The 26,977-nt window shown below is 38.8% G+C and overlaps 1 protein-coding gene across 4 annotated transcripts; it reads right to left on the reverse strand.

Annotated features, from left to right (window-relative positions):
* Positions 1-107: 107 nt before the first annotated feature.
* TRAK2 (trafficking kinesin protein 2) lies at positions 108-26,795 on the reverse strand. Of its 4 annotated transcripts, none has more exons than XM_029959530.1 (18): positions 26,660-26,795; positions 20,348-20,482; positions 20,154-20,262; positions 18,955-19,149; positions 15,595-15,648; positions 14,742-14,812; positions 13,967-14,083; positions 12,566-12,775; positions 10,698-10,776; positions 8,939-9,069; positions 8,653-8,727; positions 7,890-8,027; positions 6,891-6,970; positions 6,014-6,217; positions 5,579-5,877; positions 4,971-5,249; positions 4,656-4,755; positions 108-4,123 (listed from the first exon to the last, which is right to left on the reverse strand). In XM_029959530.1, exons 3-18 carry the CDS (start codon positions 20,188-20,190, stop codon positions 3,448-3,450), a joined length of 2,745 nt encoding a protein of 914 aa, XP_029815390.1. In that variant the 5' UTR covers positions 20,191-20,262; positions 20,348-20,482; positions 26,660-26,795; the 3' UTR covers positions 108-3,447. The 4 variants fall into 4 exon arrangements, with proteins under 4 accessions (XP_029815390.1, XP_029815391.1, XP_017927098.1 ...); XM_029959531.1 differs by having other exon boundaries at positions 20,154-20,279; XM_018071609.1 differs by lacking the exon at positions 26,660-26,795 and adding an exon at positions 26,344-26,379.
* Positions 26,796-26,977: the final 182 nt, after the last annotated feature.

Here is a 26,977-nt window from a genome sequence, read left to right on the forward strand (position 1 = left end):
ATAATAATCACTCAATTTTAGCCAAAAAAAGCCCAATTTTAGGTTTGTATACTACAGTGTTCTATAACAAGATGACGTCTGGAACAAACCACAGAAGATGACCAAAATACTGGAAAATGGCATGTTATACATGTTTATTATCAAATTTACATTCCACTATGAAACAACAGTAAGTGCAAAAAGCAGATGAAAAAAATACCATGAAAATCCCAGACTGTTAAACATTGTGTATAATCCCCTCATGTAACAGCCAAATGAAGCCCAAACCCAATTATTCTCCTTCCTTCTCTGCTGCTGTTTGACTGCAGCAGACATTTAACTTTGACCAGAGGCATTTTGAGCATGCAGGTATCACTGAGTTTATCAAAAACAAACAGTGAAACTAGAAAGCTTTAAGTTTGTGCTTTGTTTAAGACAGTTGGAATACAGGTAAATACAACAAGAATTTCCTTCTGTCTCTTGTGACTTTCACAAGCATAGGTAAGTCCTTTCTAGCATCTGTTTTTGACTCAAACCTGCAAGATAACAGAACCTTGCTGAAATGCAATTCTCCATTCCTTCTAGGTTTACCTCCCACTCAAACAAAAGGGCTGGTGCAGGATCTTAGCTATTTTAGTCATGCAAGTTTTTCACCTCTCTTACAAGAGACAAAAGAAGCCAAATCAGGTCCTAGAATGATGGCGACTTCTAAAATGTTTTCAGAAACACATGTTATTAGAAAAAAGTTTATCTTCTAGGTTTTGGCACAAAATGGTAAACTTAGAAGAAGTATGAATTTTCTCTGTTGCTGCAAGTTAGGGATGTATTACAAAATGTAATCCATGACCATCCAAAGGTATAAATGCATGACAGAATTTCAACAAATGCACCACAGCATTGACCAACTGGATAAACACACAAACACAGTGGAATACAGGCTCTTCCATTTTCTTTTTGCCTTCTGTAAAAGTATCTGATGATAAATCTCATTCTACAGAAAACAAGCCAACCAACCTCTCGACATCCACAGCATTGTTTGGACTGAACCACTTTATATTGTTGGGCTATGGAATATGGAAGCGTCCCAAAGAGAAACATGCATTTAATTTATATGCTTTTAGATTAGAGGAATTCTGCTTTAGCTGATTAGCTACTCTGCTAACACACAGAATGATCCAATGGCTGGAGTTAGCTAATGAAGCCAGTTAGAAACACAGTGTTAATACCTTCTGTAACTTACATGTATTCCCACACTAAACACACAAAATGGACATACTTTGACAGGCTACACACTTCTCTGTTGATACCAAACTGTCTAATCTTTCATCAACTCATCATTTCCCTGCAAGTTCCAGATACCTAGCAGAACCTGTCTCAGATCACTGGAGACCAAAATAGCACCCCCTCCTTTCACTCTCACCTTATGTAGCTAGGCAAGACATGGCTAAGTACGGACAAACATAAATACTTACAGGAAAAAATTAAATATTTTTCATTTAAAAAACAAAATGAACCCGTATACAGTCTTTTAAATAAAATTCACCTTTTATAAGTGTAAGATTTTGCTTAAAGAGCAAAAGGCAACTCCAGGAGTTCCTGAATATTTCTGTGCGCTGCTGACAGACAAGTTTCTGCTCAGAATCCCTGTGCAAGTTTGAAGTGGTTACTCCTTTTCCTTTTACAAAAAAAAAAAACCAAAAACTTTTATCAAAGAGTCATCACAAGATCTACGGAACTGTAAAAGCAGAAAGGCCACATTACAAATTTCCTATGAACAAAGTTAAGAAGCTTTCTTTTCCTGCCCTACTCCACTCAACCCTGCAGCAACAAGGGTGCTGATTAGGGTGGGTGTGCCTTACAGCAAACGCCAATCAGTGTAATTGCACTGATTCTTCACACCACACACCCCAACAGCTACCAGCAATGTCCCATATCTGCATACAGGCAAAGTAAACTTAACTGTTTTATCTAACTGTATGGAAACTAAAATAATTTTATAATGTTGACAGGTACAGTGAAAATTTACATGGAGACTAAGAACCTGTCTCCCTTCAGGTCACTAGCAAAGACCCATTCCTCCAAGCGGTTTTGGGCAAACTTCTTCTTCTTTAAGTTACACAATAAATCTACTATAGATTGTTCAGTTATGACTAGAACCTTTGACAGGAAGGAAACAAAAAAGCAGCATGGGCAGTAGTATTTTGATGATTACCACTCAGAAACCAGATTTCTAAAATGGAGTTCTCTTTTGAGTTGGAAAGTCTGCCTCAGTTATGTTCAGAACCACACTCCATCAATCAAAACACTGGATTAAAATGTTCATTAAAATGCCTCAAAGAACACCAGATTTTTTCTTCCTGTTTCTAAATACAGACTGGCAAATTCTGCTCTTAACGAAATCTTTGAAATAAATCCTGCCTAAAATCAGAAATAAGTGAATGAAAGGCATAAAGTTTACTGCAGAACTCCCAAATGTACAGAATGTCTACTTGTCAAGAGAAGAGGCAGGCTACTGAACTTCCAACACTTTTCTTGAAGTAAATGCTCTTCACATATATCAAATAAAAAGAAACTCTGAATCAAGCACCAAGGGTTTATTTCCTTTTGCAACACTGAAATGTGCCTGAGATATCTGTGTGTGTGTACGTGTGCAAAAATATCCTCATTTAAACAGATGCACACTACACTTTGAAAAGATTTCTTAGCTTGAAGTTTTCCCCAATACATACTTTCCTGCTTCTTAATTCTTATTCATTGCACATTCCTCTGTGTGCTTCGTTCCGAAACTGTGGGAAAAAATTAACTTCTGTTAATACCTCACTAGCACAATTGTACTCTTTCAAAATATAAATCCTGACCACCAGTTTCTGTGTTTGTAAACTGAAGTATTGTTTTCTAACACAGAGCTACATATTCTCTCCCCTGCTTCTCAAAATGGGGAGGAGTTCAAAAGAGCACAGTTTCTGAAATGGAAAATACAAGAATAAAAAAAGTTTTTGAATTTGTTTGCTACAGAGAAGAATTTGGATCAGTAATACTGGTCAGATTGACTGTTATTTTAATAATATATTTAAATGATATAGCCTGACTGCTAACAACTAGTAAAATACTATGGTCATATGCTGGAAAAAAGTAGGACACCTGCAAGACAGTCCTACACACACGGTTTAAAGGGTTAAAGCACTGAGAATGTCTACAATAGTCTTACTTTTGCTTAAGTTAAGACAGATGCTGAAGGGGGTCTCAAAATTAAGCTTTGGTTTCCTCTTTCTTTTCTCCCACAAAAGCCTTCTTCCTCAAACCCAAGCAATGTTCTTTCGCTCCTTGATCCCAGCACTTGTCCCTCCCACATCTCTAACATGCACGTGCCTTCTCCAACTCTTCTGTAACACATCCAGTGATGCCTGCACTGGATGTTCATCCCTCATATTTTTTACTATGCTCTAAGTCAAACATTTTTCAAGCCAGTTAGTCTTCTTTTAGGATACCCATTTTCGATGACTGTGTGCAAGCTGGAGCTCCCAGTGCTCCAATCATGGCTGGAAGACTCTGGTTTCTTCTCAGTCCTACCATTAAGTTGCTACCTGCATTTAAAAGCCCAGCTGAGTCCTGCCTCTGCAAGCCAACCTCTGGCCCTTGATTTTTCGCATGGTCCTGTGTTTCAGGGGGCTTGATTACCCTGGCAATGCCCAGCCTCTTCAGTCTGTCCACCAGGTTCATCTTCAGCTGGCCTATGTCTGGAGCGTTACGGGAGGGCTTGAGGCCATACATTTCCTGCAAGAATGTTTCTGCTGGTCGAGAAGCCAGGAAATTTTCAGAGTGATGCACTCGAGGCTCAAACAGTGGAGGGGAAGGACAAGGTGAACGCGATGGAGAATTTGGTGGAGTAGAAGGAATGGGAAGAGTTCGAGGGGGTTGTAGCAAAGGCAGTTTTTCCAATATGGGGCTGTCGTAAACCTTGGCAGAGATGCCTCGTTCTTGCAAAAGTTTGGCCAGACTGCTTGTGCTGCTGAAAGTAGTAGTTGAGTCTCTTCTGTTGGTGAGAAATTCTCCGATACTAAGTCTGTAAGGAATGGCTGGAGTACTCACTACTGAGTTTCCAGTACTGCTGGAATTTCCCAGTGAAAATGGAGCACTCATGGAGCTGAAATAAAATAAAAACAAAACAGAGAATATGCACGCATTACAGATCTTTATATCTGCCCTGCTCTGTATTTGCCTTAGTATACAGAACACCACTGCTAGTAGCTGTGACAGTTCCACCTTTAGTAGACTCAGAATTATTGTTCTGCAAAGTACCAATGAATCTACCTTCTGTGATCACTTATACTGTATTAGGTAGAATATCAACATCATTGTCCAATTAGTTTAAAAAATGTATGACAGAATTGGAAAATAAATTAACATAGAATCTTTTTTTTTAACACCACCTATATGATATAAGGCACTTGCTACTTAAGAGTTAAAATTTACTTGCTTTAAGTTACCTTAACCTGTTTTAACTCTCACTCTAGAGAATACTAAGTTTCCCTTTGTAATCACAACTATGTGTATTAGTAATATCTTACGTTGCCTAGCTGCCTTGGTATTTTTTAAAACTGGTCCATGTATCAGAAGCCAGAAAGTAACTGTTTAATCCTATGCAGCAACATTTAGGATGTTAGCAGTCCTCATACCTGGGAGTAACTTGAGTGACATCAGATGGGTGAAGAATCCTACAGGTAGTAAAGGTAAATGTGGAATTTGTTGAAGACAGACACTTCCCTGGATTTGAGGCTGAAATATGAAGAATTTACATCCATTGAGGGTACAAATAAAGGCACATAAGAACTAATAAAAGTTTAAGACAGTGTTATTATCACTGTTAATCTTTTTAGGTTTTTTTTTAAAGTAAAGAACAAAGACAGCATTGTCTAACAGTCAAACACATTCCATAGAGAAAAGGACACTGCAAAATAAAACCAGGAAGAAACACTAGCAATGCCTCTTACCAGTGAGCGGTACTGCTGCTGAAGTAATAGGTGGCAGGAAAATCCCTGACACTGGCTTTGCCAGTGTACATTTCTTTTCCTCTGGGAAGGACTGTTGTGCTTGAAATGTTATGCCTCCTTCACTTTCTTCCTCATCATCCTCCTCCAGGTCAGATATGTGGTGCACAGTGTCATCAGACAGAGGGGTAAAGCCTTTAGTAACAACACCTGGTCTTGGGTCAAGAATGGTGCCTAGGTTGGGTCGAGCAAGTTGCTGCCAATGGAAAAGGGTCTGAGATCCTGGGGTGGTTAAAGAGAATAGAGAGCTGTTACCTACTATTGTATTGAGTTACAAGAATTCATCATCAAAATAACTGCAGCCAGCTGGTGCCAACACTGTGATCCACACGATGCACCCAGATGGCAGTGCAAGGAAACAGCGAAACACTCGGCCCCATGTAAGAAAGCCGAGTAGAAAGTGATGCTGATGAGCTGGTTGGCATGGAGCCTACCAAATACTACTGCTTCCTGTTACTGCACATCATACCTAGCTATACACACACCAACAATGATTCAGCTGGTGAATCTAAAATCCTTTTCTGCTGATGAGAAGAAGATCATCCTCTTACCTTCAATGGGTTTGACAATTTGCAATTTTTCTGGTAGGAGGACACGGAGATTACTACAGCTGGCAGAGAGATCAGTGAATTCTGAGTTTGTACCCGAGGAAAAAGAGTTTTCTGTCGGTGTACTGAAGCCACTGGCCTCCTCTTTCTGCTCAGCCAACAAATTCAGTTTTCGGTCCCACTCCTCCTCAAAGAACTGCTTCTCACTCAGGTAGTTCTGACGACGGAGGGAGAGCCTGTGCAGAGCTGTGACCAGGTCATTGTCTCCAGGGCTTCCCGGCTGGCCAGGAATGTGAGTGTCTCTGTGAGAAATATCAAATAATAATATATATTAAGACTGCTAAACTAACTATGTCTCCATTACACATCAGAGGTCCAATCTGGATTTAGTTTTGAATCAGTTAGTTTCAGAAGAAGGTAACAGGCTGTGTTTCCTACTTCAAATTCTTCTCAGAGCTGTTCCCCACGGCCATCCGTGTGTGGCTCTCCAACTGGTGCACACCAGACTGGAAGGGTTTTGCTGTCATAACAGCACTTGACCGATTAGATCCAGGGATTGGCAATGGAGCAGGAAAGGGAGAGGAGCGGCCACGAATGACATTAGCAGTCTTGACAGTGTCAAATACTCGTTTCTGTTGATCCCTACAGAAAAGACAAGCAAACAAATGTGGTTTTCAGAAGCAAAAAAGATACCATAAAAAAAAAAGCTCTGAAAAACAGGTTTTCAAAAGTCTGTAGAGACCTCACTAAAAAGATGTCCAGAAAAACAGGACTGCCTAAGGCACTCATGTTTTCAGGAGAACTATTCTACTAAGTATCAGAATCACCACTTACTTTAACCTGAAAGACCTGAACCTCTACTGATAACTATTTTAGAATATTCAAAAGCATGTATTTTATTTATTAATTCTTGCTCAGAAGTATAAGATCCAGGAACACGTCTTCAGGGTTTTGAAAACTGTTATCAATCTTTCAGGTATAATGTCATTTGTCTGGGAATTTTTCTACAAGCATTAAAAGGGATAAAGCTAGTCCTGTGCATCAGAGAATCTGGATCAAAAAATCTCATTAATTAAAGAATGAAATGACATCCTTTTAGCAAATTTCCAACTTCTTCACAGAATCCAGTACGAATAGTAGGTTTCAAAATTAAAAACATTACCAAATACCACTAACATTTTTTTATTAAGTTACATAGAAAACTTACTATAGAGGGAATATACACATTTATAGACTCCTAGAAATCAGTTTCACCTTACTGCATACAAGTCTATAGAAAAATATCAAAATAGCTCATAAGGATCTGAAAACATACTTTTGCTTGGAGAGAACAGATTCATCAGCCTGACTCAACTCCTTCCGCATTGTCCCTTCAATTTCTGCTGCAAGGGAATCCTAGAGAAATATGAAAACCACAAGAGCTGACAAATTAGATTCAAGTCTTCCTTCTAACAATTTTAGCAGAAAACATCTGTAAAAATTACTTCTAAAAATCTCCATGTTTCCCCAGAAGAAACGTGGACAACGCTTTGGATAAATCCTTCGGACTCTGAAGGAAGAGCACAGGGGGCAGTTTTCCACCATAACCACACTTATGTGTAACCAGTCTGGGTTCAGTTTTCATTAGCAACATCTGCTTTTTCTTCATGTACTCTTTATGTTGGTTTCTTTAGTTAAGTTACAATTGTAAAAGCACTCTTAAAAGGAAAAGAATGAGTGATTCTGTATAGAGAACAACCAATCAAAACCTGATGAATTCCTAGCACAGCCTAGATATATTGAATACAGTATTCAGAACACACCTGACACTAATATGAAGGGGAAAATCAAAGCCTTTAACCCTTTTCCACTAGTTTAGTCATCTCTGGCACTCAGTTAGGTTGTGCATTACTAATGATGCTTCAAATTTAATCTCACAAGGACATAAAATTACTCTGAATTCTTGAAAAGATGCTTTGTTTCTTTAAGAAACACTGGCAAGTTATAAAATTCACATCAACATAGAACAATACACTAGCACAACTGAGCCCAAGCTGCAGAACGTGCTAAATCCCTCATTAGCAGAAATGGCATATAAAAAAGGAAAAATAATTGTAGTATCACAATGTGTCAAGGGAATGGTTAGTTTCCAAACACATAAAGTTCTCATAAGTGTACACACTGAAAAACTGAAAAACTATTAGATCAGCTCCTTTGCCTGCTACAAAACATCCTGTGCTGCAGGTCCTGCACTGGCCAGTGTACCCCTAGAGCTGTGTGCTACCACGGGCTGTGTGTGCCGGCCGGTGTGTGCCGTGCTAGCAGCGTTCCTTACCACAGGGAATGCTCCACACGACTGGCGGTGGCAGAGACAGGCAGCAGAGCTGACTCTGCTGCGCAGCAACTTCGCCTCTTCTTGGGACTCGTGCAACATCCCCAGACACTCTGCATTCCGATCCTGCAACTCATGGAGCTGGAAGAGAAAAGAGGCCATTGCGTGATCTCTTCAAAGAGAAGAAGAATGAAAGTGAATGAACTCCTACAGGAACCTACACCGACTGATTCAACACTAATATTCTTCCAACTGCATGGCGCAAGCCAACATCTGGAATGGACAAGAGTCAGCAGAGCAACCATACGATTTTATTGATAAAGCATGAAGTCCATATTAAGATCCAAAAGAGGAAAAAGTATGATGAAATCCAAAGAAAAATACATTGAAAAACTCTGCAAATACAGTAACTACTGATGCAAAAGAAGCAAAAAAAGAGAACTGCCTTAAAACCTAACAAGCTACAGTATTGTTGATATAATCAGTAATATTCACACTAAAACATTTTTTCTTGTAACCACTAAGAATACTAAGACCTCCCTACTTGAAACACCTTCCTTGCCCTTCATACCCCTGTGAACTAGAAAATTTTTTGTGTAGATTAAAGTAATTATTCTTTTCCTCTAATCATGACTCCAACCACAATGAAAGATTAGAAGTCCTACATAATTAAAAAGTAGCAGTTCCCATTCTCTCTGTGTTTTCTTTCTCTTGTATTCTATTCCAAGCATTTATCTAAATGTATATATGTAGAAACCTTAAGTACCTCTGCTGTCAGTTGTCTCTGAGCATCTTTGGAGGCTTGTAAGTGAAGTTTCAGCTCCTCCTTCTCAATCACATTCTGAAAGCACAAAAAGGTGCTCATCATTTTCTCAGCTGATGTCCCTGAGAGGTTGATCCTCTGCCATACTTTCCTGAAACCGACACTCTCTTGCAATGTAAGCTCCAGGCTTGCAGGTAAATTTTTACCTGCTGTAAGCACTGGTGAGCACACGCTGCACAGATACATACACAGACACACACATGGACACTCTTTATCAGCATTCCCTTACTTCTTTGAGTTTATGTTGAAGATCTACAATCTGAGACAAGAGGGATGAGATCTCTTCCTGGTAGCGAACCACCTCCTCACTCTTCTCTGACAACTCCTCTGTTATCCTGGAAATGTGAGCATTTGTTTGCCCTACAAACATAAAAAGAAACTTAGTAGAGACCTTCTCCCAGCAAATGAAATAAACCCCCAAACTAAACCCAAAATCCAGAAAGGACGAGTGAAAGTCAAGAATAATCTGCAAAAACAACCAATACTCTTAGGAAATCAATTCACAATGCATAAGAGTAGGTGCCTTAGAGCATCCATAAAGAAAAGATTAAGGAGAAGGCAGAGAAGGAGTTAACTTCAAATGCAGGTGTAACATATTAAGAGCTAAGTATGCAGAATCTGAAATACACATCACAACCCCTCATGACCAAGGGCAGACTTGGAATATGCTGAAGAAGTTGGGTTCTGAATTAATCTTGTTATTAACTACCATTCTTTGTAAGCAAAGGCATTTTGTCAGACCTTGTCAAGCATAGCATACACTCCTGATTCCAGTCACTGTCTCCTCCCCAAAGAGCCACTGAATACAATTTCCTGTTTCTTTTTTCTTTGAGCAATCACTTCATCAAGTGAGATGACAGAACAACTCGAAAAGCTGACATATTTTTATGCAGTTAGTCTCACTTGTATACTTGCCCCAAAGCATTGCAAAGTCATAAGAAAGTCTGATCAATCTTGCATAAAGGTGACACTACAAATTTAGTCTTTGTTGTACCTCATAGATTTACTGCAGAACAAGGTCATGCTTTATAGGCCCATGGGCATTTAAGCTCAGTCAGACACCATTTTTGTGAAAATGTGAATCTTACAGCTGTAGACAACACACCCTTTGGGATAAGATTCTTTCTGCAAGTCTAATTTACCTAGCATGCCTACACGTGCTCTAGAATTGAATAAAAAAGTGAACTCACAGACATTCTCACTGAAGGAAAATAGGAGACCTTCTATTTGCAAAAGATATATATTTTCCCAGAGGGATCAGAGTAAATTAACCAACTAAGTATCAATTCATAGTATTTTGGGGTCATCTGGAACAAGAAAAATCAAGCAGCAACCTAGTCTTCTTTATGGTGGTTGAATAGAAAAAAATAATCTTAAAATATAAGCTTAAGGTTATTATGCACAAAGGAAGTAGTACACATCAAATGACTACAGATAAAAAAAATGTACCACCAGTTTACACAACCACCACAAAAAAACCCCAACAACTTAACATGCACTTCTATAAGAGTAGCTGCAATTCTTTGCAAATAAGCAATCACCAAAGCAAATACAAACAACTGTTCTACACAAATAAAAACACTTGCTAATTTAAATGCTTTGGTTCATAATATATATTTTAAAAATAACAGAGTTTGTAGATTTAAGAGTCTATGCACTGATACATTTCAGTGTCAAGTGTGCTGAATACAAGATGAATATTTTGTCAATTTTCTAGTGTCTGTAGGCTTCAGTTTAGGAAGTTCATGAACATTAGACTTGGCATTCATTTGCTCTCTATAAACACAACATACATACCTACATTTAAATGACAGAGTGAAACTTGATGAAATACAGAAACAATTTTACGTTTGGGTAAAGAGCAAGTCTCGAATGACTGGCATAAATTACTGAAGCTCATTTTTTGATTCATGGTTAACTAAGAAGGTATAGGCACTAGGTATTTCAAATGCCATTTTGTCACTGCAAGATGCAACCTGGATACTCACGGAGTTCTTTGACACAGTCATTGACCAGCTGCTGTTCCTTCTCTTCATACGTGATGGTTTCTGTCTTCAGATGGCAAGCCTTCAAGAAAATTATTGCTTTATCAATAACAATTTCAGTTTATCTATAATGTTAAAAATTTTTATTTCTAAAATTCTTGCAATGGAAGAATCTCCCCTCTAGCATCTGCTCACACTTCCAAATTGTTTTTTCCACCACAACCTGTTTCCCTGAATTTTACAGGTCTTTTGAGTGACAGACACACAGACACATGAACAAAACCTGATCTCTTGGTTCTAATAAAAAATTATTGCAAAAAGATGTAATTTGGTAGGGAAAGTACACCAAGACAGTAATCAGAAATAAGCAATTAAATTCACTTCAAAACTTCACAGAGTAAAAAAACCTTGAAAACTGCATGATGTTAGCCAAATCTTTTATGGCACTGAAAAGCTCTTGGTAGAAAAGCTTTTCTCCGCATTCCCCAGCTAGGTTGTTTGGAATGTAAGTTTTCTGGGCCAGAGACCAAATATCACAACATATCTAAACAATATCAAGCACACCAGATTGCCACTTCCGTTTTGACTGTGAGGATGATAATATTAAACTCAGCACAGACAAGTCTTCCATATTCAGGACTCTGCCAGTAAGTGACTCACACCACAAAACTTAGTAAATGGTTTTAAAGATTATGTGAGCGAATAGCAGTACAGCCACACCAGTGCAGGCAAACACACTTCTTTACATAAGGCTGTCATATGAAAATAAGTTAAAAAAGCAAATATAGGCTCACTATGATTGAGGCTATTTCAAATCAATGAAGGTTGTATTGTATCACAGAATGATAGCATGCTCTTTTCACTCAATTTTTTCACACTAAAGTAGACTAAATTAATCTGTGCCTGGTCTTGTGCAGGGTCAGGAGCACAATAAATGCAATCTGATTTTCTCTTTCTTATCCTACAGCACTACTAAACTATCCATCTTGTCTCAGGGAGTTTTAGGAAGAATGTGCATCTCACGCTGAGTATTTTGGAGATAAAACAAGGGGAAAAGTATATTTTGTTGACATTAAAGGGATGTACTGCTGAATCAAGCTTACACTGGGAAAGGCTCAAATAAAAAGAAAACCCAAACCACCATACACAAAAAACCCCCAAATCCCACCCTTCTTACAAACAACACCTCCTTTCCTTAAAAGCAACAAAAGGACCCACTTTTAACCAATGTACCATTTTACAAGTTGCACTCTTCACTACCAAAGAAAAGACACTGCATCTGTAGATTCCAATTCTTGGAACCTTTGTTGTAGGCTCCAAGACTTTTATAGCTATTACTTTGTCTGGCCATTTAGTCTTTATCCTTTTAATGGCACAGCACCTGTATTCATGTTTTATACACAAGAGAAATCAGTTAAAATACAGAAATTAATCACACAGTCAAAACTAAGTGTGTCTTTAAAATAATTTAATTAGAAGCTTATTAACCCTTAAAATTAAATGTCATCTGATGAAAACATAATGGCAACAGAATGGAATTCCCAAAATACTCCTGGCTAATTGTGGTCAGATTTATATCAAAACAAGTCACACGAGCCTGAGGGCCTGATGGGTCCAAATACTTTTGCCGGGTGCTTATATTGTTCCCATATATATGTTCCCATATTCTCTCACGTATCACAAATGCACTGAGAACGGACTACTGGAGAACTCTGGAGGTACTGAGGAACGAAGGAAACAGAGGGATGTGGGTGTGGAGGGTATGATTTGTATACAAAACAGTCACCCTCCACTTCAAGAGTAACTCTGATGGTGGATTTTAACCACCTTGATTGGTTTCCCACATGGCATACACTGTAAGTTGGATGTACCTTTGACCGAAGAGCAAGGTTCTCCTCTTCCAGCTCTCGGAGTTTATCCTGCAGGACATCCAGCTGCAGCGGGTCGTGTGGTACCGCGAACGACTCATTGAAACGGAGCGGTGTGGAACAGCTGGAATCCGTCTCGCTCTCCTCAGAAGCAATTGAAACAATGCGCAGCAGGTCGTCCTTCTTTGACAGCTCGTGCTGCAGCTGGTTAACCTGTGACAGATGGAGATCACCACCTCGTGAAATACACTTTAGATATACAATATTACTGGGTATTATTTATGCAGCCCTCTTGAACATCACTGCTCCAGTCTAAAATGAGATTAAAGACTAGCTCACATCTCTATTTATTTTACAGGAATTTCACAAAATCATCATTTTACCACTGCAAGGAAGACTGAAAATTCAAGATACCGCAGAAATGAACAACAGAACCTAGTTTTTAAATAGTTCAAAATTATTTTCCAGCTGCTTTGATACATGTCTTCATTTTAACATTCTAACTATCATTTTGATTATGACCATTATTCTGAACTGTCAAATTCCTGAAGAGAAGGACTGAGAAACAACTATTTACATGTATAGGCCGGTACCCTCCAGTCTCCACATTAAATGAACCATAGGACAACCAAAAACAAAACCAAAAAGACAGATCTCATTTAGCTAAATTCCATTTTGCATATCTAAATTTTTATATGAATACATAAGTTTATGCTGTCCTACAGTTGATTATGAGTACATTTTTGTTACCAGCATACTGTTTTATACAAATAGTTAAATCCATTTCACTACATTAGACTACATCTGTTGACCAAGGATTATTTGTAAACTATTTAATTCTTTTTTTTAAGAAATAAAACCAAAAAAGTATTAGATCGAGAAATTGTGCTTATAGGAAAAGATGGATAAAGATCTTGATAAAAATTCACTTTTCATTACATTTTATTTATTAATTTGTTTACTCTCAGTGTAAACACCCCATTAAGCCATTTTATTTTCTGGCTGTTTCCTCACTTGTGAAGTTGTTATGTAGCAGGTCATGTCAGATACAACCTCTTATTCTGACTTCTATTATAGATTCTTAGTTTAATGGTGGGAAGTCAGACTGATGGTCTGATATACCCTAATGATATCTAACATTCTCATAATTTCTCAGTAATTACAATATGCAGTCTTCATAGTCAGTTCCTGGACTGAGAAAGGTGATTGAGCAATGATGATTAGAAAAATGACATCCAAGCATACTTCTGTAGTCTGAGAGCACCAATCACCTGCTTTCACAATTAAGTAATCCATTTCTATTAATCCTCTTGCCACCATCATAAATAGAAAAAAAGGGAGAGAGTAAAAAAAGGGGAAAAATCCTAAATAAAGGAAAAAAAATAAGGAAAAGCAATCACTTACTCTGTCTAGAGTTTGTCCTAACTGTTCTTCTAGGGCTTCATTCTGTTCCATCAACAGATGGTTTCGCTTAAGGAGGGCTTGTCCAATCCGAGCTGCCAGTTCCAGGTCTCGATCTTTCTGCTCACAAAATGAGAACAAATGTCTCCTTTTGATCATATGAGGTTTAAATTCAGAGTAGCTTTAGATTTTCCTAGCTATTGCTCAGCGCATCACCACTCTGAGATCCCCCTTCACTCTCAAATGGATCAACACTGCTAGAACAATGATTAATGCTTCACCATCTGAGTCCAGAACACATCCATAACTGTGGTTTTTGATACAGCATATTCTCTTCCACAGACATTTGCAGCAAGAGGAAGAGGGGACAGCACCAAACCTGGGGACAGTTTTGGGTTTTGTGCTGAGTACTGGAAAGGTTATGTGGGCTCTGCTGAATCATACGAAGAAGCCACAATTACTTTTGTCTTTCAAGTGACACTTTCTCCAGAACAGACAGCTCACCTTGAATAGTGGTGAGAGGGTAAAAGCAGAAGAGCAACAGGAAACCAGAAGAAAGCTGCTTCTTTCTTATACTCATTGGTTCCATGGGTACCCACAGTTTTGTTAAATTTTGTTTCTGAGATGGTGCAAGCAAATGGGCAGCTTGTCATCACCCATATGTTTGAAAAGCGGCTCTTGTAGATAACTGAACCAAAATTTCCAGTAGCTGAACAAAACCCTTCATCAAATACCTGCCCTCAAATACACCAACACAGCACTAGAGAGACGAGCTTACCTCAGCTAACAGACGTTTGACCATGTCAGCGTCACTGCAGGTCTTCTGTTCTGCATTACCTGTGCCAAGAACTGAAGAGACAAACATGCTTACTGAAGTAGCTGAAATACAAGAAGACTGTGGGAAGGGGGAGAGCTAAACTCAGAGGACGTTTTTTATATACAAATACAGTACTAGGTTGATGAAACTAGCGGAGGCTTTGAAAATGCATCTTAACTTCTGCTTCAGAAATACAAAAAATACTCATTTGGGAAAGTGATAAATGAGGTGTTGAACATCTACAGCTTTCAGCAATATTAACTAAGACTTGAGGTGCTCATACATCCTTCAAATTTAGGAAAAGGAGAAAAATCTAAAGATCAAGTTTTTGCATATAGTTAAGCAATTAAATCATCCAGCCTGCTGGGGAAAGGGGAACAATATATCGGAGCATATCTAAATATAGTTGAACACATAGTTTAGCCCTGAAACAAAATTCCCACTTGTGTGTGTGAGAGCTATACACAGGAAGTATGGAGACCCCAGGGATTAGTCATGAAAATGCATTTATTAAGGGCTTCACCATCTTGAAAACAATTAAAAAGAGATGAGATGATGTACATCTGCATTTCAGATGTAGTAGTAAATCCTATCTTACTAGTTGAGTGACTTCAACATTTGAAGAATTTGGAAAACTATTAGAAAACTGAGAGCAAGCAGGATTTGAAAAACAGGATTGAGTGAAGAACAAACAAAGCATGAAGAATTTGCAACAACTTTGAACAAAACACAGTGCCAAAATGCAAAGCACTGGTCTGCTCTAGTTCATGTCCTGAGAAAGAGAAGATGGTAGTAACAAAGACACCTTAATTACCTTGTGCAAACTTGTGAGATCCATCCAAGGAGGAGGAAGGAAGTTCAATAAGAGCTAGAGTGACAGCAAATGAAAGATATGGGGGGGGAAGAGAACAAAGAGGAGAAAGAATTAAAATGTAAGGAAATAGGTGGGGGTTTTTGGCATGCATTTTCCACAGCTAAAAGTAAAAGCTGGGGCAAACATACTTTTTACACTATCAAAACTTTCTTAGGCCTTTTAGGGAACCATTTAAATATGATTTCCTTCAGGAGCAGAATTATAAATTTCCCTTGCAAGTGATGGATGTTGGTACTTGTCCAAGTACAACAGAAATTTGCTATTTTTGCTTTACAGCATGAGGATCATGAAAGTGAAGAAGGCAGCAGCATCTCCTTCAACTGAAGGTCTAAGTTAACATGTTTTGAAACTAATTCCATCATCATTGAACTGCAAAATAAGATTATTACGGATTTGGTCTAAGTATTTCCTTCACTCTTTTACCGTGTGTAAATCTCACTCATTTCACTCTGAATACACAGTGGTATTCTCAGTTCTTTTGTTTGTCCTTGCTGAGGACTGAACACTTAATTATGAGACAGTGAAGTGCCAAGCTAAAGTGTACACTAACTTTATTTACTTGTCTTATATAAGCAGACTTTGTACTTTACATACATAATGTCCACAATTAACCTTTTAAAGCATAACACTATGGTTATGCTAAGAACAAAACCAAGTTGCATTTTAGTATAGAAAGAAACTTTCTTGCCATCTCGAAAGCCAGCAGGACAGAAAGAACAATACAGAAGGAAAAGGTTTACTGAACTATTTCTCTAAGAGCTTAACAGAAAAGTAAATCAATGTAGCAAACCAAATACTTTTTTATCCAGTAGATTAGTAGGCAAAAAACCCCAACATGCTGTCCCAAGTATTTAGGAGCTTTTTTTTTTACAGCATTGCCATGTACTAACTGTACTTCTAAGCAGGAAAAAAACAGAAACTCTCCACAAAATTTTAAATACATATCTATCAGTAGTATAACATGCATTTCGGAGGTCAGTTTTACTGTAGTGGTTGCTGAGAGGGGACTCCAAACTTATCTGGTTTACTAGTAATCTGAAAATTCACTGCACATACGTAAATAATTTACAGCTATTACAGGCAGAATATTATAGCCAGTTCTCCTGTGGCAACTGTTCCTAACCAGTGATTTCAAGTTACAAGCTCCTATCCAGTCCCCTTAATAAAGATTTACAGTAATTCCATACAAGGTTATTCAGGTGACTAGGTTCCTAAAATCAAAAGCAAATATCTTCACTCTGATAAATAAAATCACAGAACTAACAGCTTTGACACTTAGCTCTACATAACTTTTGTTATTTTCTCACAGTACAGGATCAAAATCATACACAGTTTGTTATAGTTATCCCTCGTGAACACACACACACACATGCAATCACTCACCTTGCCAGGCGAAAGTTGCAAGCAACTCTTCATTTTGGTTAAAATTCTTGCTATGTTTTGCCATGTCCCTTTATTCATACACACAAAATAATTCTAAAGACAGTGCTTTTGTAATTCAGGGCTTTTTATGCTACCACAGTTGAAGCAGAAAATATTCTTCCACCTCACTGAAAACACTGCCACTGGGCACTCAACTGGTCATGGGATCAACCTAATATAGCAGCAGCAGCCATAAAAAGAGGAGGAGCTCAAGTGCAATAAACTCTTTTGCTATTTTATTTTTATTCCTCAACTAAAAATTCACTTGAACCATAATTTTAGCATTCTCTCTAGGAAAAAGTTGTAAAAACGTTTCCAAACATATATAGGGGTAGAAAGATTTGCACATAAAACCCCAGGTTATGCTTCAAGAGTATGACTTTCACATTTATTCCCAAAGCCAGGCAACAGAAAGAAAGATATAAATTTCACCTAACAAGCTATCCAACAACGACTATAACTAGATCTTGATTTATATTTGTATTTGTCTGGCATCACTCTCTCTGGGTGAAGTAGGAAGACACTGCTTTCTGCAGTACCTTGACCGCCAAACAGTATACGACCGGCTTCATGAAAACATTGCTGAGAAAACCCCTCCCTCTCACTGCAGTTTGAAAATGCAAGCTCATGCTGACTGAAGGTCCTTCTCTCAGAGCTCTGTGTTCCATCACACAGGTGCTGACCAGGGAGCTTCAGCAGAGCTGCATTTGATGTCAAGTTCCATCTGATAGACTCTGATCCCACCTCTTTATAATTCAAACTTAGAGGCAAGTACACACCCCACTGATTACACAACTGCTCCCAGTAAACTACAAAATCATTCACTCGACTATAAAATCTTTTATGCTTGCAATATTATTATCAGAAACAGACTGAGCAATAAACATTAAGCAGCTTTCCAATTACTTTCCACAGTTAAGAGTTCCAAGCCTGCAAGTCCAACTCATAACGAGGTTGCTTTAAACTGTCGAGTACTGCACTCTTAGGAGGTAATATTTCAGTCTTACTCCTTTGCTATGCACCCTGGATGGAAGCTTGAAGTACAAACAACAACAACGACAACAAGAACCACCACCATTTCAGAAAAACCTTTCAGAGGGGTGACATGTACAAGGAAGAGATAATCATTACAGATTTTATAAAAATATCAAGTTCACTCTTCTACGTGGTTTGTTCCAATAGTTCCAACATATGGAGGAAACAGGACTTCCCCATTTCTCTGAAGTGATTACAATGCATTCTCCTCACATAAAAACACTTGAAACTACAGGCAAGTAAATGTTTGGTTCTTTTGGTAGCCTTCTATACATTTGATTTTCAATGTTTTAAAGGTTTCTTCATGTGATTGAAGCTGTCCATTTTCTTCTTTATCATTTGAGAGGTTTAGGAACAAGTTACAATTTTCAGAACGGGAAGGCAGTGATCAACACTGATCTAGTACCCAACTACCCGGCATGTGTCCTTTTCTATCTCCAGAAGAAACCATTAACAGCATTTCACACGCAACATCAACACACAACATCAGAGCAAACATCATCAAAAGAAACACCTTCCCAAAAACAGAGCTGCTGCATACTCCATACCTCCTGTATTACATCTGTTCTAGCACAGTTCTGGGCTCCTGCCTCTTTTTTACTATCACGCGTTCCCACTCTTACATTGGTGTGAAATGTAATGATCAGGCAGCCATGGGACTTGCTAAGTCAGCCCTTAGAATCGCAGTCCTGAACTATAAGCACTTCCCCTGAACTCAGCCTTCTCTTCCACCTGTCCAAAGTTTTCCGGATGTGAACACTTCCTAAGATTAGTATTACCTTTACATCCACATTTTTATCTTCAACATTTGGAAACTAATATCTTAGGCCCAGCTATACTCACTCATGTAACGGAAGGACTCCTCATCACGAGCCGGAGAAGTGATTTCCGGAAGGCGGCCATGGCAAGGACTGGACTGAATCCAGTCTTTATTTTCATACAGATACAGAGAGTCTACTCGTAACTTGTAATCTGGCAACTGTTCCTCCAGCATGCTCACCAGCTCTACCTCAGGAAGGTCCTCATTGGAGCAGACATCTGAAAGTGAGTAAATGGCAGCGATAATACATTATTAAATACATATGATATTTAATACTATTGCTACAGTATTACACATTTTATGTACCATAAAATACTTTATAAGTTTTCAGAATATTTGAAAATAATAATTCAGTATCAGAAAAAAAATCCAAAATACTTATTGAATCAATATTTGATTTACATTGTAATATTTGCAAGTTACTCATCCCGAATTGACCCCACAATTTCCTGGAAGGCTGGTCTAGCCATGTGTCCCTCCAGCTTCCTGAATATGATGTATGTAAGGAGCTTCAGTTTCTATCTTTTCCTCTCCATTGAACTGAAACACAGACCTACATTTTACCAGCTATTGATTTTCTAAACTTTCATTGACTTTATCCTGGTTGTTACATTTCCCTTTTCTGAAGAAAACTCCTATTTTTCATTTTCTTCTGTTCTATGCATTTGTTTGATAATGAACATAGACATAAACAACCTTAAACAATCTTAGAGTAACTACAAAAATCAACTAAATACTGTTTTGAAATCGGGGAACAAATATAAAATTCCATTATCATCCTTATCATCCATTATCATCACACTCTAAGAAATATGATACTCAAAATGCTGGAAACTAAGTTTAACTCTTTCTGTGTTGCGTTGTGTGTGTGCCCCTTAATCTCTTCACAATTAATGCAACAAGAAAGAACCATTAGTTCTAAGTTGCTAACATACTGCTTATCGAAGGTATATGATGATTACCTTTGCAACATTTCCACTAAAGATGAAGACTATCTTCAGTATCTTTCAGTGGAAAAAATGCCAATGTTGACTATTGACACTGAGAATTTTACAAACAGTATTTCGCAGTGCACGCTGACTTTAGAAGCAAGTTAAATGGACTCACCACTTTTGTTCCTTCGCAATATCACATAAGCAGCACAAAGAATGTGAAGCATAAAGTTGGTGCTTTATAACACATTAACACATTCAGGATTTGTTACAGTATTTCTTCAACTTACCAGGGATGCTGTCCAAGCCCCTGTGAGCAAAACTCATGAGTCCTTCCTTCACAGTTCACTTCCTTGGAAAGAGCATTCTGTAGTCACATTGTGCACCATTCCTTTATTGCTTTGATAAAAAGATTGCTTTGGTTTAGAGACAGAGTGAGAGCCATCAAGCCACAGAGACACTCACAAATCTGGCATCAACTCACTTCTGTAGGCTGGTTCATACTCCAGATTTACTGCCATCTTAGGACACGGTTATTCCACCTGGGCTATACTGATCAGTAGAAGTTGCTACAGGATATTTCATGTGAGCTTCACCAGCTCCTCGGCTCAGCCATCATCTAAACATAAAACAAAGAGAATGCCAAAGTTTAATAGATTTCATTCTTTCAAAAGAGTAAACTAATGTGACTTCCTCTCTTTCAGTCTGAATTTCCCCTCTGTACTATAATTAACATTTTTTTATAAAATGTAAACAAACATTTTAATCCTCAGTTTACACAGTACATGCAAAATGTAGCATTAAAATATGTCTTCTCCCTGCAGGCATAACATCTCACCTTAAGCACTGACTTTGCCAGTTACCTATTTGTCTACACCATTCCTCCTCTCTCATATAGTATTTAGTGTGTTCAGGTCATTCACTGAAATGAGGCATTTCCCTTTTATGCTAAAGGACAGCAGCTCCAACTAAACAGTACTTTTCTTCAGGCTGCTACATTTATATAAACAAAGGATTCTAAAGGTAGGATTTCCAAACCACCATTCTGAGTACTTTGATTATTAAAAAAAAAAAAGTTTCATAGAACTGTTTGATTTAAGCTCTTCCCCTTTAGGAGTCTGTTAATTAAAATTTGGACCTATCAGAAATTTACCTTGTGGATCATGACACAATTACTGTTTTCTCTACAGCACGGAGACATGTAAACCAGAAAATGCAACTATGAGTAATTCAGTTAACCTATCAGAACAGTTCACTAAAATGAAAATTCTGCTGTTCCCTTGACGAGAGTAATTAATCACCTTCCATATAAAATACAAGAGTAGTTCCAGATGACAGAAAAATACAAAATTAAAGAGAAAAAACATCTCGTTTTTCCCTCCTCCTACATTCAGTAAACATAAAATTCTCTTGAAAGTTTACATGAATTTAAAATTTGCTCTTAACATTTCCCCAAGATCTCTGATCATCAAGCACAACAATCAGAGGTTTGTCTGGCTGTCTGTAGCAACCTCTCATTTGACAAGATCAAAATGGACAGCACAGGAGCTTTTTAAAGCAAGCCTGGAGCCTGCTAGTTCATCTGCTTGTAGACTTTGGCAGGAGACCAAAAAAGAACTTTCTTCCATTAAGGTCAGCTCCTACTTGTGAGCAATGTCTTCTTGTTTTGTCATTTATTTCTTTATATATGTACTCTGTTTACAAGCTGTAATTATTATCCATATTAGACACTTAATAATACTTAAAAACAGAAAGACTGAGATTTCAGAAACATTTTCTATCTGAATGTATAGCTGCTCCCAGCACTTGTTTATGATTTTTTTTCTAGAGGCTGTTTTTTAATTGGATTGCTGAAAAGCATGAACTACACACACATCCTTCTCTAAAACAACTCAATACAGTATAAAAAAAGACATGTAAGAAAACTGCTGTAGATACACAGATGCAAGATGAATTTATTTTGTGATATAAAGAGTCACTGTAACGTTAGATAAAGTTCAGCGCCATTGGACAGTTTCTCCACAACTTTGAATCTTTTTCCTTTGAGATTTTAAAATGTAAAATTGTAAAAATGACCGCTGCTACTTCTCAAGATTGGATTCAATCTCTCTTCAAAGTGCAAAGCAAAAGCACTACTTGTTGCAGGTCAATCTCAGTTCAGCCAAAGGAGGGAAAGAAAAAAAAGAAAAAAGTCATTTGGCTTAAAGTTTTCTAGAGCAATAGGCCAACATCAAGCTATTGAATTGAAAGGACAAACTCACTTGCAAAATCTTTGAGAAGTTTACTAGATAAGCATAGATAGATAAGCATAGATAACCACCATAAAAGTTAATGCTTGCATTGTCAATGCTTCTCACAGCTCTAGTTTTCTGTACCATGGGGCAACTTCTGTAGAAATTCAACCAGCTAATGCACTGTGCAGTGCCACCCTGACAGTGACTCCATGACTCTTTTATGCTGCAGCTGTAAAATTATTCCCTGACTGCAGATTCCTTCTGCAAGTTACAACTATAATTAAATACATTTTACTAAACCCCCATAAAATTTACAACATGGCTTTAAAATATATGACGATGCTATAAAAAGATGGACTAGAAATTAAAATTGTAAAATCGTTCAAAGAGGCATGTCCAAAAGAGAAAACAGAAAACTTTATCAGGTCTTATTTGTAAATCTTTATAAATAAAGATTATTTCCACTGTCAATTTACCATACTCATTCTACACTGACCTACCTTATTAGTTTTGTCCCCCCACCTCCTCATATGCCAATTTCCCACTAATGTTTGAGTCTTCTACTAATTAAATTGAAGATGGAAAAACCAAGGGGAATTCAAACGTTGGAAAACAGCCCATGTGCAGGAGTGCTGCTCTCAGGAGGCTTTCTTCAAGGAAGGCTCAAGAGAGATGAAAATATCAGACAACATTTTATGTACATATCTACATACATACCTATCTATCTCAATCTGTGGATTTCTGTACTCTCTAAATTAAATTTTACTCCACAATGTGTGCTTTACATTTCAACTCCCACTTAACTTCAAGTAGTAAGCTCAAATCAGGAGCATGTACAGCATGCTTCTTGTAGAGGGGAGAACCAGCCCTATGCCTTTTCTATCCGCCCCATAGAATTCAAGTTGCTCTGAGGCTTGCTAGCTCATCTGTGCATGGAAAATGGAAAAGAAACATAAAAAAAAAGGCAATCCCATTCATACCAAAAAGTTTTTTAAAAAGCATGGAGGGCTACCACTTATGATCCAAGCAACAGTCTTGCTGTTCACCAATGTTATAACAAGACCTGACAAAATCCCAGTAAAAATTGTACAAAAATTAAAGCACAAACAACAAAAAAAATAAGGGCTGGAAAAACATGTTAAAAACATTACAAGAAATACATCAATGGTCTACTCAACAGTGAGACATCATTATGCATAGGTTAAAAAAAAGAAGTAAAATAATAGGCACATATGCCATTAAACCAATGAGATTTCAACACATGGTTTGATCTTAGTAACAAAGAGATAAAAATGAATTCTCCTGACCACATGACAGGAATTTTTGTTAATTTTTCCTTCAGTGAGTCAGAAGACCTTAGCCAAGAATAACTTGCAAAAGTAATACTAAGCAAAGCCTTAGAGAAAGAAAAAACAGCTATAAAGTAGTAAAAATTGTTCTTGTCTTTTGTAACTACTTGAATTGCTTTGAGCAATTCAAGATGGATGCAGAAAAACAGCTATGCCATCTCAATTCAGAATGTAATTCTGAAGACATTCTACCACTACAGAACTCTAATTCAAATCTGAATTATAAGAAAGGCTAGACAGTCACTTTACAACTGAAAACCATAGAAAAACGTGTTAATTTCTGTGTGCATAGAAAGTTAAAAACATACCCAAAATATTGGCATCTATATTGACAACATCCAAACTTAAAGATAAATATCCTATTATTCCTGTTTTCTATTTGTTGAGAGCAGCTGGCTCCTCACAAGCACTTGCAAAGACTAAACTAGATCTGCTCTGCACAATTCCAGGATGCAAGACATTAGGCCACAAGTAACACAAACAAAATTTTGACAACAAAGAAGACTCTAACTTGATTAAGAGAGAAGACAACATCCATTTTCTAAAAGGGAGCCAACTGAATGAGTGTATTATTCTGAGATGCCAGCTTTTACTGCTATGTAAGTATGCAATTAAAAAAAAACTGTATCAAGTCATTAACATAGTACTTTTTCCATTACTAAAACTGGAATGCTGTCAAGCCAGCTAATAACAATCAACATATTCTGCATTTCAAGGTTAATGGAACAGTTCTATTATTACAGCAAACATGACCACACCAAATTGCTGCCAAAACATTCCTGGGACCAGTGCTCAGAAGCAGAGGCCAAATCCTTAACACCATCCAGCATGAGATGAAGGACAAAGGACTATCTACTAAAAAACAAATCTAAGTGAACACAAACTTTGCCTGTCACAATTAACACTTGCTGTTGCCTAACACCTGTTATTTTCAGTCAATACTGTCCCTACAGAAACCTACTTAGTGCTTATGTTTCTCTCATGTAAGGAAAAAAATTATTTAAAAGCGTATGCCAGCACAATCCTAGTAACAAGTGTCATAATCATAAACAAACCTGCAACAGACCTTCAACCATAAATAGTAAGGTATAAGAAAGGAACAGCAAGAAAACAAAGCAAAAACAACACCTCCTCCACAGCTCCTGGACTGTTTGTAATTCGGGGTGGGGTACGGCTTCAGAGGGGAAGCTGGAGAACACCTCTGAGAGAGTGATGAATAGCAAGGGGATCATGAAGCTGGCCACAATGTTCCCTCAACCTATATTATCCAGAGTTACACCAGGCCAGGCTCACTTATTCTCCTTGTCAGTCATTTTTATTAGTCCATATTCTCCAAAGAAGCAAAACTACCTGTTAACTACATGTATATATGCTTTATGTGTACATGCACACCGTTGAATACCACAGCTAAAATTTACTTTTTTTCAAGTCCTACATGTTTGGAGTTTGTCTATACCACTCTTAGCACACAATGTAAAAATAGCAAATGCTTAATTGAAGTCTAACTTAATCTGAAACTATGAATGCTACCTACCTTAAAGACCCATATAAAGTTTTATTAATTTCTAATTCTTTTCTGTAAATGCACAATCAAAACATTACTATCTGTATACATCTTTTCTTGCAGGTTTTCTTTTTACAGAAGAAATTATGTACACACATAGTGATGTTAGGATCACAGAGGAACCAAGAACTATCATGAATTGTGTATTTGTTGGTTAGAGTATAAAATGTGAAAAAATGCTCTTGAGGAAAGTGTTCTTAAAGGTTGTAATCAGCTTCTTTTAAAACTGAAGCTTGTTCTCTATAGACCATACTTGATGGGAACTTGATGGGAACTTGAATAGCATTTAATTGAAATCACTAATGCACGGCTGAGTTCGCCCAAGGAAGTTGTGTAAGTTCCTTAATATATACCCCAACCAGGGCTCAGCATTTTAAGTTATAATCCTTTATTTATTAGAATAAACCAGAGTGATCTATATGACTCAGTCACCAGAGTATTGCTATCAATCAAATCAGATTGTAGCCATCTCAGTGAAAATGCTATGTTTGTGTCTTCTTGGAAAACAAATCCTGAAAGACAGCACTTCTACTGTACAATACTGGAAGCCCGCTTTTAGAGGCAAACCACAATCAGAAAAGTCTCTGATTTTCCAACACTCTTCAAATGACATTTTCAGATACTCAGAAAATTGATAAATTGATACAATTCTAATAGGTGACACTGTCATTACAGAGTTGAAAAAATTCAGGTATTGGAAAATATTTTTTTCAATTTAGTTTCACTGTTAGAAGTGTAATTAAAAAGAAGTCTGCCTATTTTTACTCAGAACTACATCTTTTAAAAGATAACAAGTATCTGAAAACAACCGTAAAAGCAACTGCAGCCTTGCAATGTTGCATGAAGTTATTTATTAGTATACTAAGTATTTGCATCAGACTCACGATCAGTCAACAATAATTGAAGCATACTCAAGATATGCTTGCAACAGCTATGCAACAGCTATGCAACAGCTGAAGAATGCATTAAAAAAAAACAAAAACATGAGCATGCCACTACTACACATGGCACTTCTCCACTAGGGTGGTCGACAGAATAAATGACATTTTCTTACTCCAGTATATTCTTACTCCAGTTTAACCAGCTGATCAGAACGTAACAATGTGATTAACTAAAGTCGATAAAAGCTAAAATTTCCTTGCCCTCGACACGTAAGCAGGGCAACAACGGAGATGCCGCCGAGCGCTGCCTCCGAGGCGCGGTGACACGACCCGCGGTGGCGGCACCCGGGCCGCTGAAGGTCACACCGGGCACCGCCGGCGGGCACCGCGACCCCCCGGCCCGGCCGCCCACACCGCCCGGACGGAGCAAACGCAGCGCTGCGTTACATTACAGCATCACCGCCGCCAAAAGGCTCCTGTCAGCTGCCAACACAGAAAGGCACCGGAACTCCTTGTCCGCCCGGGACCGCGGGGCCGGCCCCGGACACCGCCTCACGCTCGGGCACCGCGCCCGACCGCGAGCAGCCGCAGGGAAGCCGCCGCATGCCCGCCGCACCTCACAGCCCAGGGGAGGCGCGGCTCGGCGGGGAGCGGCCCCGGGGCAGAGGAGGGAGGGCTGACCTGCAGGGGTCACCGCGCGGGGCACAGAGCGCGCCGCTCGCCCTCAGGCGGCACAGCCGCGCCGGGCCGGGCCGAGCGCTCACTCACCGCCCGCGCTGCGCTCCCTCCGGCGCCGCTCCGTCCCGCTGCAGCCCCGCGTGCCACCGAGCGGCGGCTGAGGAAGGGCCCCGATGGCTTCCGCTCGGCTCCCGCCCAGAACTACAGCCCCCGGCAGCCGCCGCCAGTGACGAGCCCACAATGCGCCGGGCCGCGTGGTGCGGGCAGTCCCCGCCCCTGGGCGGGCCGGGGGCCGGGGAGCGGGGCGGGGCTGCGGGCGGGGCGGTGCAGCCGTCGCGCCGGCCCCAGGCCCTGACCTCAGGCGGCGGCGGCAGGAGCGGGCGCTGCTGCCCTGCAAGGCTCCGGCCG

Source organism: Manacus vitellinus, unplaced genomic scaffold (genome assembly GCF_001715985.3).
Source record: "Manacus vitellinus isolate BGI_N305 unplaced genomic scaffold, ASM171598v3 scaffold_20_pilon, whole genome shotgun sequence".
Lineage (NCBI taxonomy): Eukaryota > Metazoa > Chordata > Aves > Passeriformes > Pipridae > Manacus > Manacus vitellinus.

Coding starts and splice junctions, on each gene's coding strand:
- TRAK2 (XM_029959530.1), bottom strand. CDS start 20,190: ATGAGTTTTGCTCACAGGGGCTTGGACAGCATCCCTG. Junction 12,776..13,966: donor TAGGACAAACTCTAGACAGA/GTAAGTGATTGC, acceptor CATCTGTCACAG/GTTAACCAGCTGCAGCACGA. Junction 5,250..5,578: donor AATTGTCAAACCCATTGAAG/GTAAGAGGATGA, acceptor TAACCACCCCAG/GATCTCAGACCCTTTTCCAT.